Source organism: Pipistrellus hanaki, assembly GCF_964339955.1.
Source record: "Pipistrellus hanaki genome assembly, chromosome: 5".
In the NCBI taxonomy this organism is placed as follows: domain Eukaryota; kingdom Metazoa; phylum Chordata; class Mammalia; order Chiroptera; family Vespertilionidae; genus Pipistrellus; species Pipistrellus hanaki.
Genome location: NC_140507.1, coordinates 12,049,195 through 12,065,264, shown reverse-complemented (window position 1 = coordinate 12,065,264; position 16,070 = coordinate 12,049,195). Strand labels below are relative to the sequence as shown.

General features: G+C 47.1%; 1 protein-coding gene across 1 annotated transcript in view; it reads right to left on the bottom strand.

The window, feature by feature from the left end:
- Window positions 1-16,070, bottom strand: part of ATP10B (ATPase phospholipid transporting 10B (putative)) — a 173,395-nt gene that overhangs the window by 31,550 nt on the left and 125,775 nt on the right. Inside the window, exons 7-13 of the mRNA XM_084884102.1 lie at window positions 15,797-15,928; window positions 14,188-14,315; window positions 12,423-12,675; window positions 10,054-10,292; window positions 5,491-5,682; window positions 2,786-3,392; window positions 304-413 (exon numbers count right to left, since the gene is read on the bottom strand). Of these exons, the coding sequence (XP_084740228.1) occupies window positions 304-413; window positions 2,786-3,392; window positions 5,491-5,682; window positions 10,054-10,292; window positions 12,423-12,675; window positions 14,188-14,315; window positions 15,797-15,928 (1,661 nt within the window). The remainder of the gene's footprint in view (window positions 1-303; window positions 414-2,785; window positions 3,393-5,490; window positions 5,683-10,053; window positions 10,293-12,422; window positions 12,676-14,187; window positions 14,316-15,796; window positions 15,929-16,070) is intronic.

Sequence of the window (16,070 nt, the reverse complement as noted above, 5' to 3'; positions counted from 1 at the left end):
AAGTCTATGCAAATAATGCAGATTTTAAAAGAATTTCCTGAAGGCAAAATTATAACATTAAACATTATTTTATGAGTTAGGGGCAACCGATTACATATACAAATAGCCACACTGATATGGAACCTTGCCATTCAGATTTCTGCCCCAGCAAAACTGTCAAAAGTCCTGGTCTTTGTGGTAAATCAAAAAAGCTAATTTTGAAAACATTAAAGCAACCCACATTAAGGGTCTTCTAAAAAGAAGTAGAAAAGATACAATTGGGGTTGCGGCCCCTCACTTACTTCACGAGGAATCTGTTCTCACCTTCTTGGCGATGCACAGTGTCCGAAGACCATCTCTTGCATACAAGTCTAGATGCTTCTGTGTCCGCGCTCGGATTTTCCTCAGCTTCTTTTCCACATCAGTGTCAGTCACTGTGAAGGAGTCATTGTCCAGCATAAGGTCATATACAAATGCTCAGGGATTCCCCATTCTTAGCATTCTGGAATCTTTAGCAGAGAAATCCCCTCACAGCTTTCCTCAGAACCAGAGGGACTCTCCTGGCTGTCAAGGTGCCCAGAAAGGTTAACTCTGGGGGTCCTTCCATTGTCTGCTCTCTACAGCTGATCATCAAAAGCTTGGCTGAGAAATGCACTACTTAGAAAGGTAGATGGTCCAAGGTATTCTTAACCAAACAGCTTTCTGCAGCAGAATTGTCTGGAAACTTAAAAACAAAAAATAGATTCCCAGGTCCAATTGAAGCTCTGCTGAATCAGGGACCGGACAGCTGGAGCTTTATTATGTCCCCAGGTGCTTTCTTTGTAGCCACGTTAGCCCTAGACGACCAACGGTTTGCTAAGGGTTAGACTTCCTACCCCTCACCTTCTTTGTCATCTACTTCAGTTAGGTTCCAAACCAGCTTTGGACTTGGATCCCATAGCTAAGTTCTTCACCACACTAGGTTTGCAAGAAATGGTCTTAGAAAAAAAAAATTATTTGCATTTCCTACCAATATAGTGTTTAGAATGAAAAATACTTCATTGGGTTGCTCTAAGTCCTGTTTATGAAGTCCTATATAATACATTTCTTTTTAGAAAAACGTTAATCTTTTTCTCTTAAATTCCACTATTTTTATCTACCAGATAAAAGGAATTTTTCATCCTGGGTTTGTGGGTATGGGGCAGGATTGATGCTGTTGCCACTTATTTTATCTAAGATGTCACAGACATCTCTAATCAATTGCAGCACTTTATAAAGCTAAGTTTGGAAAAAGGTTCAGTCATTTAAAAAAAACAAAAACAAAAACAAAAAACAGGGCTAGATTGAGATCTTCAGAGGCCCTAAGTAGGAATCAGATTTCGTGCACCTCATCCCTCCCTCCATATAATGCAAAATTAAAAATACAATGTTTAATAGTCAGGCAAGTATAAGAAAGCACAACAAGCTCTGATTTTCCCCGTGATACTATTCTACGGCTGTTTTTATATACAGCAAAAACTCTTTCTCTTTTTCAGAAGGTGTTACTGTTTTCCTAGTGCCTAAAGCACAGTCTTTATGCATTGTCTTATTGAGCACTATTTGCAGTATTTTATTTTCAAAGACATCAGTTCCTAAGATTAAATCCTTCTGCCTTCTATCTGGTTCCCTTCGAATTGACCTATTTTTTGCTCAGGCTAACAGAAACCTCATGGTCAAATTGAACGCGCAAACACCATAAATATGTTAAACCTAGGGTTATGTTCTCCCTTTCTTTTCAAAGCTCTAGTCCTCAATTCTTAATAATACAATTGCTCACGTGTCATTTGTTGGAAGCATCTCTAATCCATTTTGCAACTGGGCAAGGAACAAATAAAAAAAAAACATCTCCAGGGCAGCATTGATGGCTGTAGCCCAGGGGCAGAATACTGTGGCTCCCTTGACTCAGAAACTCGGAACTCACTCCTCTGCCAGAGTCTGGGGATAAAGAACCTAATTAGCTCCCTTCCCATTCTAAAGGCTCATCCATCCTCATGAACCTCTTGGCTTTGATCCATAGCTGGTGATGCAGGAGGCACAGGGCTGCCTGGGCAATTCTAAAGCTTGGCTGGTACCAGCTACCCTGGGAGAATCATAGCCCCATAGCCGTCTTCTCCTCGTTAGCCATCAAGAAGCGTCTGTGCACTAATTCATGCTGCTCCAAAACGAGACACCGATAGCTAGGGACTTGGGAACATTTTTCTGGCTTGGTGCAAGCTTATGAAAAATCCATTTGGGAGACGCTGGGGGAGAGGATGATAAAGAGGGCCACCTGAGGCTTCCCAGAGTGCACTGAACCTGGCAGGGAAGTCTGACGGCATGGGAGGCCTCAGGGTACCCAGGCCGAGGACGTGTCACTGGTTACCTCACTTCCTCTCTGAGGTCACTTCCCCCTCTCTGGGTTCGGTTGGTCTCTCTCCAAAACTAAGAATTATGACCACAGTATTTTCTAGGGTATGTTCATGGATGTCCTGCTAAAATAGAGTGTATGGGTAATCCATGTTTAAATGAGTTAGGAAAACTAGAATTGGGGATAAAGGAGTTAAAGAGACTTGCTCTTACAAGAGGTCCCCAAGTCTGGCTCCCAGGCACTGTCATTCTCCAGATTGAGGGCACATGGAAGAAGGAAGCGTGTGCTAAGGAACCACTTTGAGGAGAGCAGCTTGTGGCCCGTGTTCCTTGGGACCTGCTGGGCTGAGAGGTGCTGTCACTTGAACTCCTCATTGCCCTCCAAGCTGCCTCCTAAACCATGGAGCCCTCTCTTCAGGAGCCCTGGTGAGGGGGGACTCACCGCGGGCCGGGTCTTCCAGCAGGTCCATGATAACCGAGTCGGCGCCCTTGGTATAGACGATGATGTCACCCGTCAGCGGGTGCCTCACCACCACGGACATCCTCTTCCTGACAGAGTCAAAGCCCAGCGTGCAGAGGACATCGAAGGTGAGGCAGGTGCCCTGGGGCAAGCGCACGGTCACCTGCTCCGGCGTCCGGGACACCAGTGTGAAACTGTAGGCACGGGCGGCGTGCACCAGGGCAGCCTCGTCGGGGCTCTCGGCCTCGTAGCAGAGCTCGGGGCTGGCCGGGCCGAGGGCCGGGTCCTCCAGCACCTCCTCCAAGGAAGTGCCCGACCCAGACGCCAGGGCCTCACCTTGGTCCCACATGCTGCTCCTGTAGCCGCCGTCAGTATCAGTCGAGTAGCCTCCACTGCACACGGACACGTCGTCTCTGTCTTCCGAGTCCGTGGTGGCCATGGTGGTCCCCAAACTGTCCCCCAGGTCGGTGTCGGAGGGCGCAGTGGATGAGAATGATTGGCTGAGGCTCGAAAGCTTCAACTTCTGGAAGAGCTGCTGGATCTTCTCCAGAGAGGTCCCCAGGGCCTTGGTCGATGGTGGCATGGTGACCTTGGGATTGAAGGAGGGAAGAACATTACTCTCAATGTTGGGGGAAAAAAGTCACTCGGTCTGTGGCAGAATCTGAAGGTCATTTTGCAAGAAATGGGTTACTTGGGCCTTCTGTGGTGTGGGCAAGTCTTCCCCTCTAGGCAAGTCTCAGTTTACCCACCTGTAAAATGAGAGCATCAGGCCAGCTGTTCCCTCCAGCCCTGACATTCCTGGGATTGGTAATGACCATCCCACTCTAATCAGAGACCAAAGGAAGAAAATGAGACAAAAGTTGGACCCATAGTAAGAGTCCACATTCCCCACACCCTTACCATAGCCTCTATCTTTGCATGCATCAACTCATTTCATCTTCCCCAACTTTATGGGATACTATCATTATCCCAGCTTATGGATGAGGAAACTGAGGCACAAAGAGGTTCAATAAATTGGCCATCACCACCCAGTGTACAGGAAGTTGAGCTGGGCCTCAGGTCTGGTTCTGTCTGACTCCAGAGGTTGGGCCCTCCAGCGGCCAGCCAGCTGAAGCTTCCCTGTTCACTTAAAGATTGAGAGGCGGATGCTGTCCTCCCCTGAATGCTGCTTCTTCCTCTTGAAAACAGAGTTCTCAGGTAACGCTGCCTTCTCTCAAAGCTCCCTGAAGGCTTCTGATAACCCAGCGACTTTTCAGTGGCTGAAGTGACTTCTCAGGATGGTTTGGGATTAGGATATAAGAAGCGGGGCTCTGAGTTGGTGCCTGGGTGAACCTTTGTCTTAATTTCAGAGCAACAAGCTATAACACCCAATTATTCTCATCAGGCACTCACAGGGGAGCCTGGGTGAGAGTCGGTGGATAATTAAAGACAGCTAATTTCAGTACTAAAAAATAATTCAGAGTTGAATCTCCTATAAATGGCCACCCAGCTGCATTGTCTCCCAATTGGCAGAACATTACACATGGCGGAATTTCTTCTAACCCCCATATAAAAGCAGAGACCAGTGTAATATGTGGTTATGGAGTCATATAGATGGTTCTGTCCTATATTAACCATACATCCTTACTCAAGCCCTCTGAGCCTGTTTCTTCACTTTTTTTTTTTTTTTTTAACTTTGGTGGAATCTCTTTTATTCTTTCTTTCTTTTTTTAAAAAAAATATATTTTTATTGATTTCAGAGAGGGAGGGAGAAGGAGAGATAGTAACATCAATGATGAGAGTGAATCAGTGATTGTCTTCCTCTTGCATGCCCCATACTGGAGATTGAGCCTGCAACTCGGGCATGTGCCCTTGACCAAATTGAACCTGGAACCCACTGAGCCAAACTGGCTAGCACTGTTTCTTCACTTGTTAAATGCAAAGCCATGCAGCATAGGATTGTTTGGTTGTGAGAATTAAAAGATAATGTAGCCAAAGTGTTTGGCATGGAGCCTGGCATGTAGCAAGTGCTCAGTAAATATTAACTCTTAATATCTAACCTGCAGACAGACACAAAATTTAAAAGCTACATAGAGAGTTCATATATAACTTTTTCTATTTTATTAAAAAACTAGAGGCCCGGTGCATGAAAATTCATGCACTGGAGGAGGGGGCGACCCTCATCCCAGCCTGCCCCCTCTCACAGTCCAGGAGCCCTTAGGGGCAGGAGGCGACCCAGAGATCAAGAAAAGGCGATGCCCCATCACACCTCTGCTGCTGCCACTGCCGGCAGCGCAAACCTTGGCTGGCCCTGGTTACCTGAGCCTCAGATAGCACTGGGCAGATGGGGGGCTGAGGGGACTGGGGGACTCTGGAGGCAGGTGTGTGGAGCAGCCATACCCACCTGGGGGCGGGCCTGGCCATGCTGCGCTCCTGCCACCCTGGCAGGGCTGAGGAGACTGGGCACCGCCATCTTGTGGCTGGGGGCCACCATCTTTGAGGGTGTGACGGTCAATTAGCGTATTCCCTCTTTATTAGTTAGGATGAGGAAACTGAGGCCCAGAAAGGGTAAGAGTTCAAGGTCTCAGAGGGATCAAATAGTGATACTGTGGCTAGGGCCCAACTGTCTTGTCTTCCTGTTCAAGGTGTCACCCTTATCCTTACCTTTCCTCCCCTCCTCTGCCACTCCCTCCATCACCGATCCTTACCCTCTGCCTGGGCTCAGTGGTTGTGGAGACCATGACGGAGTTGCAGATGGTTAGGGCGAGAAAGAAGTCAGCGATGGAGGAGGTGGTGGAGAGGGAAGCCTTGGCAGGTCTGGAGTCTGGCAAGTTCTCCAGCCACAGGGCAGCATCTTGTACCTTGGGTAGTAGGTGTTTATCTGGAGTCACATCTTTTTCCTGAGAGAGAAAGAACTTGGTGAGTCTTTCTTAAGGGGACTCAAAGGAAGCCTCCTCCGCAACCTCCAAACACACCAGGTTCTTTGCATGCCTGGGGAAAGGATAACAGTCTTCCCTGTACTCTTGAATCTAGACGACTCCCCCTTTGGAAGCCTGGTCACTACAGATTCTAACTTGATTCCTTCCTTTCCCTCACCTCACATGCCCATCAGTTATAAGCTCTGGCAGTTCTTTCATTGCATTGTCTCCCCACCATTTGGCCCTCAGTCCTGATGCTAGCAACAGGCTCAGATCCTGTAGCCTTACTCCGGGATTTCTGCATCACCTCTAAGCTGATGTTGCTGCCTCTCACCTCTTTTCCTTCTAACCCTTCACATGTATCACCTGCACATCTTTCTAAACACCATTTCCCTCAGCTACTCTAGAGCTCAGTAGTCCTTCAGGAGATCTTCATTGCTGGCACAATCAACTTACGCTGTTATCTCAGTTTTTTTTTCATAGTCTCTGCTCCCTCCACTTCTCAACACAGACCCTCAGCTTAGCTGGGCAGTGTGTTTGCTGTCTCTTGGATGAATACTCCCATTCTATGCCTGTGATCTTACCTTGTTTGATAAATCTCCTCCTGTCTACCAAAATTCTACCTCGTTCAGTAACCATGAAAAGCACATGGATTGTTCTGGTAAGCTTTTTCCAAATGTGACATATACCCCACAGTGGTGGTGGGATCCTTAGTGGCCTAGCATGAAGGGAGTTTTCCACCTCTTATAAATAGGATCACTGCAGCCATGCATCTCCAGTAGGGGCCCTGGGTGCAAAGGAAGCACAGTTGAGATGGCCTTCATCTATCCCTACTTGTGTGGTCACATCACTTTCAAAAGATTTTTGTGTGCTTGGCTGATTAAAGCAGTACCTGGCCATCCAGTGTGTGTGTGTGTGTGTGTGTGTGAGCATGGGTATGTGGGCTGTCCACCCACAGGAACAGACTGCAGTGCTGCACCAGTCTCTTCCAAAGGAGGAAAGGAAGACCAAGACTGAGGACAAGGCAGAGAGCCAGGGTGTTCCTTCCGGAGGGCCGGGAGGGGCCACACCCACAGAAGGGAGTGCTGATGATGTTTGGAGACTGGACAGTCCCCAATGCAAATTTTATGACTAGGAAGATATTCTTTGGTCTGATGGTTCTGGAAACCTTTTGTAAGTGGCACTCTTAAAGACTCTCTGCTCGAATCTTGGCTGTTTGCAGACCAAGAAGGAAAAAAAAAAAGGCATTTCATTTTCTATCTGCCAGTCTATTAAACACTGTTTCAGTCCTCACCCTGTCATAGTGTGCTACCCCACCCTCAGACCACAGATTTTATAGCAGCCTATTAGGCAAAAACAACCCATGCTTCCTTGTTCTTTGTAGTAAAAGAAAGAAGCCGGCTTTTGTCGGTACTGTTGATACCCATTTTATTGTTGGTTTGGAGCCAAGAGCTAAGGAGACCGAGAATGAGTTCCTTTAGAATGCGGCCCTGTGCTCCGTCAAGGCTTGGCACCTGGGGGGATTCAGAGGCAAGTTCTGACGGTGTTTACAAAGGGAAGTACAGACCTGGTGGTGCCAGGAGATGATGGGATCAGCTGACTGCCAGATGGGCAGGTGGCAGAGAGGCAAGTTCAGGAACCTGCCAAGAAGTAGAGGGGAGGGGCAGGAACCAGGAGATCCTCTGGGTCTGCCCCCAACATGGTCCATGGACTTATTCCAAGATCTGCCACACCAGCCACAGATATTTTACAGGTAGTCAGAGCCCTTAAAGGCAACACAAACCACCCCCTTCAGCCAATGCCTTCCAAGCTAGAGAAGGAGCCTATTTGAGCCAAAGGTAGACTATTTCCTAGCCGGGGTGGTAGTGGTGGTGGGGTGGTGGTGGTGGTATGCTTACAGAGGCCCTGATCTTGGTTGCTCACTAGAACATCAGAAATAAAAACATGAGTGCACAGGCCCTACCATCGACCAAATAGGCCAGCATCTCAGGGGAGAGGGCTCAGCATTGCATTTTATAAAGATGCTCATTCCCCCCTTTAACACCCCCCCTTCCCCCCCCCCCCCCCCCCCGCACCACCACATGTTCCTAGAGACGGGATCATTTGTCCAAAACAGAGAGCTTTCTTTCAGAAAGATGACTTAAAACTGCGATTAGTTACCCATCTTCTAGAATGCATGATTTGAACAATTAAATCATCCAAAGAAGCTCGAGAGGCAGAACAATGATGGGAATGGGTAGGCCTCCAGCTGGATAAGTTGACCGAAGCCACAGAGCTAATAATGGGAGAGCTGAGATGACCCCCAAACGTGTCTAACGCGTAGCTGGAATGGACCTTGCAGGTCAACATGAACATTATGTTATTTGAGTTTTAGAACAGCTGGTGAGAGTTGTAAGTAAATTATTTTCAGGTAATGAAAGGGATAGAAAGGGGTCTGACGTGTTGCTATGGTTACCCAGCAAGCCAGTATCAGAGCTGAAATGAGAACCTACGTTTCTTGACCCTTTGCCCAGTGCTCTTCCTACCTGGGGATACTATTGTCCCATTAACCCCAGATCTTCAAGCAAACAGACTGGAGAATGACCCATGTGGCAGTTCGTAAAGAGAATGCGTCACCATCCTCATTTGCCTAGACAACAAGAATTGGTTCTTAATCTGTATGTCAATTTCCTTATTGCTCTGGAATGAATTTAGAACTGCCTTTCAGAGTGCCAGTAAGGGAGGGGGGTTGACATTCAGGATCTGGATATAGCTCAGAGGTTAATGTGTCCCTTTCACTGACCAGCAAGCAGCGAAGGGCCCCGAATAGAAGTTAGACTGGATTGGTTCAGGGTTGCAGTTTTTCCTGGGTGACTGAGATTTGTCAGGTTGAATAGGGGGGCAGTGAATCTGTGAGCCCCAACTGAGATCTACCAAGGAAAGATTCCTTTCTCTCCCCCTGGGTCCTGGCAGAGATATTCTCAGGCACATGGGCCACTCATGGTGTCTAGTACTGGAAAATGCCGAAGACACACACAGTGTAAGACCTACAACCCATGCCTAATGAGAATTCACTAATTCATGGTTCAAATGAATGACACTCTAACCAACTGAGTTACCTGGCCATGGAAGAGTTAACTCAATGTTGTACTCAGAGTTACAGAAGTAACAACCCGGAACACACAGACTCGCAGTGTTTTTTCCTTATTGCAGCCAGAAAGCACAATCCTGGGTTAGGAATATGAGGCAGCAAAATGAACAATGCTCCTGACATCTTGTCAGATCCAAAAAACCTAGAACCTATAATTATATGTGCTATGATTGCAAAAAATGTTAAATATATGGAGTTATGCATGTGTATTAATGGGGGAAATAAAAGCCTGGGAGGAAATTCACCGAAAGGATCATTTTGAAAATCATATTTTCTAATCATGGCATACTAGAACTTCAGGTTTCTCTTTAAGTTTGTGACCTTTTAAAGACAAGCTGGGGTTCCCTGTGGCTTTTCTGTGAGAACAGAAGATTCTAGGTCCCATGTCTCTTAGAGAAAGAGCAAGGTGCAGAGGAAAGCAGATGGGCAGGAGCCAGAGGCCCTGGTTCTGGCCTTCACTCCCAGGGAATGCTGTGAGGTCTTGTAGAAGAAACTCAATTTCTTCATCGGCTCCCTGGACAGTTAGTGATGGGTGTCCCTGTGGATCAAATGTGAAGGGACCACATGCAGCAAGCTGCAGGGTTGAAGGACCACAGGGGCCAGGCAGTTAACCTAAGGAAGTGAATGTGCTGGGTAATTCTTACATTGATGTTTTTGCTTCATCAAAGACTCTTTTTGATGATCACGAAGAAGATATTCTCCCATTTTTCTTGAAATGCATAAACCTGTAGGCTTATCTTTTGTTTTTCCACTTTATAGAAACCGGGGCATGGCAAATATTTCTCATTCCTCTTAACTGTACTGTTGGAAAAATGAGCATAATCGACATGCTGCTGGCCCTCAACTCAGTGATGGAAGTGAGGCAGACACTGATGAACTAGAGATTACATGCCCAGACTAAATGGCATCAACTCTTTAATTCAAGCCAATTTCTTCCACAGGGAAATGCTGGCTTAGTGTGAAGAATTTTCCCATTTCCATTCTTTAAAAACACAAGCCAGAAATCTATGTTTATGTGAAATCTCCTAAATACTAAACATTGGAAATGAACAAGAAGTGTGCATACCCAATAAAGCATGCATGAGGACTGCATATAAGACCAAGGCTGGCATTTGGAGAGCCCTTCAGGGTTTTTATGGTCTTTGTCTCTCACACCCCAGGTTCCCCTTCCATCTCTCCCCAGTAGAGGCCACTTGCAATTCAAAGAAAAGGCAGGGACTTACGATGGAGCTGCTGAAGGCCACAGGAGACTGTGCATTTTCCCAACGCCCCATGGACCTCTGTCGGGAGTGGCCCTGGATGGGTACCCGGGCACTCTGGCACCTCCTCAGAGGCTGGACGCCTCCTGGGCTCTTCATTGCTGCTGGGCCCGGGGCCCATCTGGCCGGGAAGGGCAGGCACTGGTATTGGGTCCACTCTTCGCTGTCTGAGTCCAGCTCCTTTGGGACCTCCAGTCTCTTGGCTGCGGGAAAGGAGTCCTGTTATTACCCCTGTTATACCTGAGCTAGACCATGGCTGGGGAGATCCCAGACTCGAAGTGGGGGTTAAGGACACGGAGGAAGAACACTGTGCTGCTCTGGCAAGCAGTGAGCTTGCCCTGACTGGAGAAAGGAGTGCAACCAAGTTCCACATGTACAGATGCTGGCTCTGCTACCTCCTAGCTCTGTGGCTCTGAGCTTTGGCTAAACCCATGCCTCCATTTTCTCATAGAGGGGGTTAAAAAAAGTACTGAACACTAAGGGTTGGTTTGGAGTCTTAGAATACTCTAAGTACTGATAATGGTAGCTGTTTTTATTATTAAAAAAGGATCAGAAGGGCCCAGCTGGTGTGGCTTGGTTGAGCATCGACCTATGAACCAGGAGGTTATGGTTCAATTCTTGGTCAGGACATATGCCAGGGGTTGTGGGCTCGATCCCGAGTGTGAGTCATTTCTGTTTCTTTCTTTTTAAAAAAAATATATTTTATTGATTTTTTACAGAGAGGAAGGGAGAAGGAAAGAGTGTTAGAAATATCGATGAGAGAGAAACATCAATCAGCTGCCTCGTGCATACCTCCTACTGAGTATGTGCCCGCAACCAAGTATATGCCCTTGACCAGAATCGAGCCTAAGACCTTTCAGTCTTCAGACTGAGGCTCTATCCACTGAGCCAAACTGGTTAGGGCCATTGCTGTTTCTATCTCCCCCTTCCTCTCTGAAATCAATTAAAATATTTTTTATGTTTCCACAAAAAACTAAAAATGGAACTCCCATTTGACCCAGTAATCCCACTCCTAGGAATATATCCAAAGAAACTAGAAACACCTATCTGAAAGGATATATGCACCCCTATGTTCATAGCAGCACAATTTATAATAGCTAAGATATGAAAACAGCCTAGGTGCCCATCAGCAGATGACTGGATCAGAAAACTATGGTACATCTACACAATGGAATATTATGCTGCCATAAAAAGAAGGAATTCTTACTATTTGCAACAACCTGGATGGAATTGGAGAACATTATGTTGAATGAAATAAGCCAGTCAATGAAAGAAAAATACCACATGATCTCACTCATTTGTAGATAGTAAAGAACATTATAAACTGATGAACAAAAAGATAGAGGCAGTAAAGCATTAAACAGAATGTCAAGTTACAGCAGGAAGGTTAGGGAGAGATGGGGGAGATAAGTGATCAATCTAAGGACTTGTACGCATGCATATAAGCATAACCAATGGACACAAAACACTGGGGGATGAGGGCATGTGTGGGAATGGGGTGGGGGACAATGGTAAGATATGTACACATATAATACCTTAATTTAAAAAAATGGGAAAAAATTTTTTAATGAAAGGATCAGAAGGCCCCATAAAAATGGTTAACATCATGGCAAAGGGAATTGGGTTCCTTATAATATCACCTTCTTTCTCCTTCTCCATTCCTCATACTCAAAAGAATGAATGCTGCTCTCTTGAGAGTTTCTTTTCTCAGTTAAAAAGTGTGTGTGTGTGTGTGTGTGTGTGTGTGTGTGTGTATGTGTGTGTGTGTATGTGTGCACATACACACATATGCATGTGTGTATGGGAGTTGGAGCTGAGAAGACCAGGTCAGCTTTACAGGCCATCTTTATTCCATACAGATGACAATCTGGGCACTTTATAGCCATATCTGCTAAGCTGAAGCTTTCAAGAGATCATAGAGCATGGAAGGCATTTCCCAGGTGTATCAAATCTGACCATGCACCTAGACCTGGCCTGTCCTCTCAGATTAGGTGACCCGAGAAATCCTTAAACCTGGGCACATCATTGGGACATGTCCCCAGGCCACTCCTGACAGGTAAAAACGTTGTGTGTAAATGGCGCAGGACAGAGCGACTGGAGGGCCACACAGAGATCACTGACAGCCTTGTGAACACAAGAAGGTTCACAGGTGACGAGAACAGCGCTGATCTGTGACCAGGAAGCCCCAGGGACACAGGAAGCTACTTCCCACAAGCCACACAGCCTCTGTGGGAGCCAGCATGACGTCTTTAATCACCCATCCTCTAGGAGAGCAGCAATTCTTTCAGGAAGAAGGATGGCCCCCCCCCCCCCCCCCCCGGTAGGCTTTGTACCATTTTCTTGGTGCGAGTACTCGCTGCCCACGATGGTGCAGCGCCGGAACACCATCTTGTTCTCGGTCAGCGTCCCCGTCTTATCGGAGAAGATGTACTGGATCTGGCCCAGGTCCTCCGTGATGTTGAGGGCTCGACACTGGATGGGCAGATCAGTCTCCTCATCGTACAGGTCCAGGTCGTTGTGCAGGAAGAACACTTGCCCCAGCTTCACCAGCTCAATGGACACATATAGGGAGATGGGGATCAGCACCTGAAAGAGACCGAGTCCCATGGAGTCAGAAGCCAGGCCGATTCCCTGTGTCAGGACCTTCTCTCAGGACCCTCTTTTATGGGAGGCAAAGGCATTGAATGGAAAGCTGAGGTCTGCTTGTGTGATGGACTTCCTCTGGGAAATCAAAGGTCCGTGCCTCATGCCTCCCTTGACATTCTTAGGGGCTATGCCTTTTTCACGCATGGGTATTGGTATGAGACAGGCACTCGCCATTGGTTGTTTAATGCAGAGCGGGAAGCGTGTGAGGAGCTGTCATGCCTCTGTCTGGAGTCCCCCGACTCCTCCTGGATCCCAGTGCCATGGAAGATGGCCTCCCACTTTTACAGGTGTTCAGACCTATTGTTGATTACTGGCCACTGATTCAACACCTAATATCTATTGAGCGCTTTGTGTGAGTCACATATTGTTCCTGGTCCTGGACATGGCAGTGAGCAGAACAGAATCCCTGGCCTTGAAGACCTCAAATTACAACAAACAAATATACCCTGGGTAGTGGTGAGTCTCAAAGAAAAACTAAAGAGGGTAGAGGGTGATAGTTGGGAGGGACTCTTATCAACCATGACCTTTGAGCAGATGCTTGAAGACAGGGTGTGTCCCAAGGATATCTGTGGGAGGAGGAGAATTCCGGGCAGCGGCTGGGCAGTGGGAGTGGGCGGGGTGTTGGGGGTGAGAGTAAGTGTGTGAGTGAACAGGATAGGGAGGAAGTCAGGGTCCAGATCATTGATGGCTTGTTGGCGGCAGTAAGGACTTTGGACTTGACTTCAGGAGGATATGAAAACACTGGTCTGTGCACAGCAGGGGTATGACCTGATTCACACATAAAAAAGGATTACTCTGCTAAATGAATGAATGAACTAAGGACTCAAAAGAGTTCACCAGTAAGAAGACAGTGAAACATCCTCAAGTAGTACAAGAAATTGAGTGTAGATGAAGCTGCATCATCTTTTCATAGATTGTATTCTTATAGAACCTGTACATTTTTTTCTCCTTCTCTCATGTAGGTTCTCTGGGTTTTTGTTTCTTTCTTTTTATAGGGTCAGTGCCCACCCCCCACCCTTGTGTTTTTAAATCTCAAGTGATAAAATACTAAAACACTAATCTGTGGTTTCTTGCTCTCAGTATTTAGGGTTTGACAGTTCTCTGTGCTAGTTTATCTTCTTTTATTCCCCAGTTATTAGGTTTCACCTGTTCAGTATCCGGCAAAGGGCCAGGCACACGTGGGTCACTGCTGTAATCTTACTCTTATATAGAAAAGCCTAATAAATATTTTTCTCCACGATGATCTGGGGGGAGAGTCCCCTCACAAAAAGCAGGGCTGATCCTGACATGACCCCGAATGGGAATACTTTCAAAGGCCCACAAGAAAGCAATGGACATTTCCCCACAGCAGTCCAGGCAGGTCCTTCTTGGGGCCAGCACTGAACTTTCCTTCACAGAGTTGTATGGTATTGGCCACAGGCCTTCGTAGACATTTGTGAGAGGAGCTCCTACCTGGAGCAGGATGATCATGGTGAGGAACATGTAGAAGCCCCCAAGGGCGAGGGGAGGGAAGCTGCCCTTGGCGTCTGGAACATCGAAGGGAGGGTGTTCCCTAAACGTCCCGTTCCAGAGGCTGTGACCTGAGAGGAGGCAAAGGAGGATGAGACAGGTTCTCCATTTAGTTCCAAGGCTGGTCAATTACATCAGCCCTTAACCTATTCCTGGACATGAGTATGCTTTGGAGGAGTCCACCCTTATCCTATATAATAAAAAGGTAATATGCAAATTGACCCTAACGGCAGAATTACCAGAACAACCACTCGACTAGTCACTATGAGGTGCACTGACTACCTCTCAGTCCCTTCCTTCAGCTGTCAGGTTCTGATCGCTCGAGGGTGGGTGGCAGTGGGGAGAGAGGCTGGAAAGTGGGCAGAACAGCCGACTTTTCAGTTCCTCCCCGCAGCCAGCAGGCTCTGATCATCCGATGGTGAACAGGGAACCAGGGGTGGATAGTGGTGGCGGTGGGCTGACTATGGGTAGCTGGGGAAAATGGCCCTGATGGCAGGCCAGGCCTAGGGACTGTACTCACACACGAATTTCTTGTGCTGAGCCTCTAGTTCTATATAATATAGCTGTGTTTGTGTGCACTTCATACAGCTTACATGCCAGTCTCTTGGTAGGCATTAAGGAGAGTATCATGGGATGGCTTACATTTTCATGAAATTCTGTGATAAAGGGTTGGAAATAGAGAAAGGGACACACGTTCTTTCCAGTTGTGTGATGGGAGTCTTGGCAATCTTTACCCACCCTCTATATTTCCCCCATGCATTGTGGGCTAAGAAAAAAGAGCCACCACCTTCACACAGTCCAAGTGAACGTGTGGTAAAGAACTAGGAAGGCAGTTCGCTGAGCGCTTTCACCTCCTGCGGAGGCCCATCGCTGTGCGTGAGTCACTCTTCTCAGAAAGAACAGAATTCTGCCACTCCCATCACTTTCCCAATTTATGTAATTTGGGCAGTCTGCCAAGCTGATTCCGGCTTGCCTGCACCTTATCTCACTGTGTGACCTTTTAGCCATTAACTTCCTTTCTCTGGGGACACAGTGGGATGATCCCAAATGTCCTTTCCAGTCCCGACATTCCTTAAACAAACCTGCTCTGAAGCAAAGGCAGCCAGTGGTTCCTGCAACTTAAGCATTAGCCTGCTCTCTTTGGTCAAACATTTGATGAACTCACCCCTACTGCCTTGGCAGGGCCAGACCAAATGATTTCACCGGCCTTCTATGGTCCATGGGCCAGTTCCCTACCTCTGTTAAACCAGTTAGTTGATGTTAGTTTTCTGTGCCCAGAGCTCACTTCTGACAGTATTTCTTGAGCAACTAAATAATAGATGATATTCCTAATATTTTGTATAATTAACACTCAAGAGATTTCACATTGACATCCTGTGATCATAGAGAGGAAGCTTTATTTTTTATGAACTCTATTTTATAGATGAGGAAACTGAGGCTCAGAGAGTTGAAGCAAACCCCCCCCCCCTCACACACACAAAAAAGATTTCTGTACAAAAGATTACAATAAAAAAAGATTATTGTATGTTGTTCTTTCCAGAACATTCCATACCTACAGCTCCGATGAGGCACATGAGGAAGAGGAGCCCAATGCAGAAGAAGATGTCCGTGTTCATGCGCCGCTCGATCTTGCTGCGCTTGTACCTCGGGCCGCTGTTGTTCAGCATGGCTTTCGTCTCGTGGCCTGAGGGCAAAAATGAGGTTGTCAGTCTCTTGCCCCCCATTTGCCTCTGGTCTGGACCATAGCCACAGGAGCCCCCAGTAACTGAGGGGCCTCCTGCCCTCACCTGCCTCTGTTCCGCCTCAGGGAGGCTGTTGAGAACCAC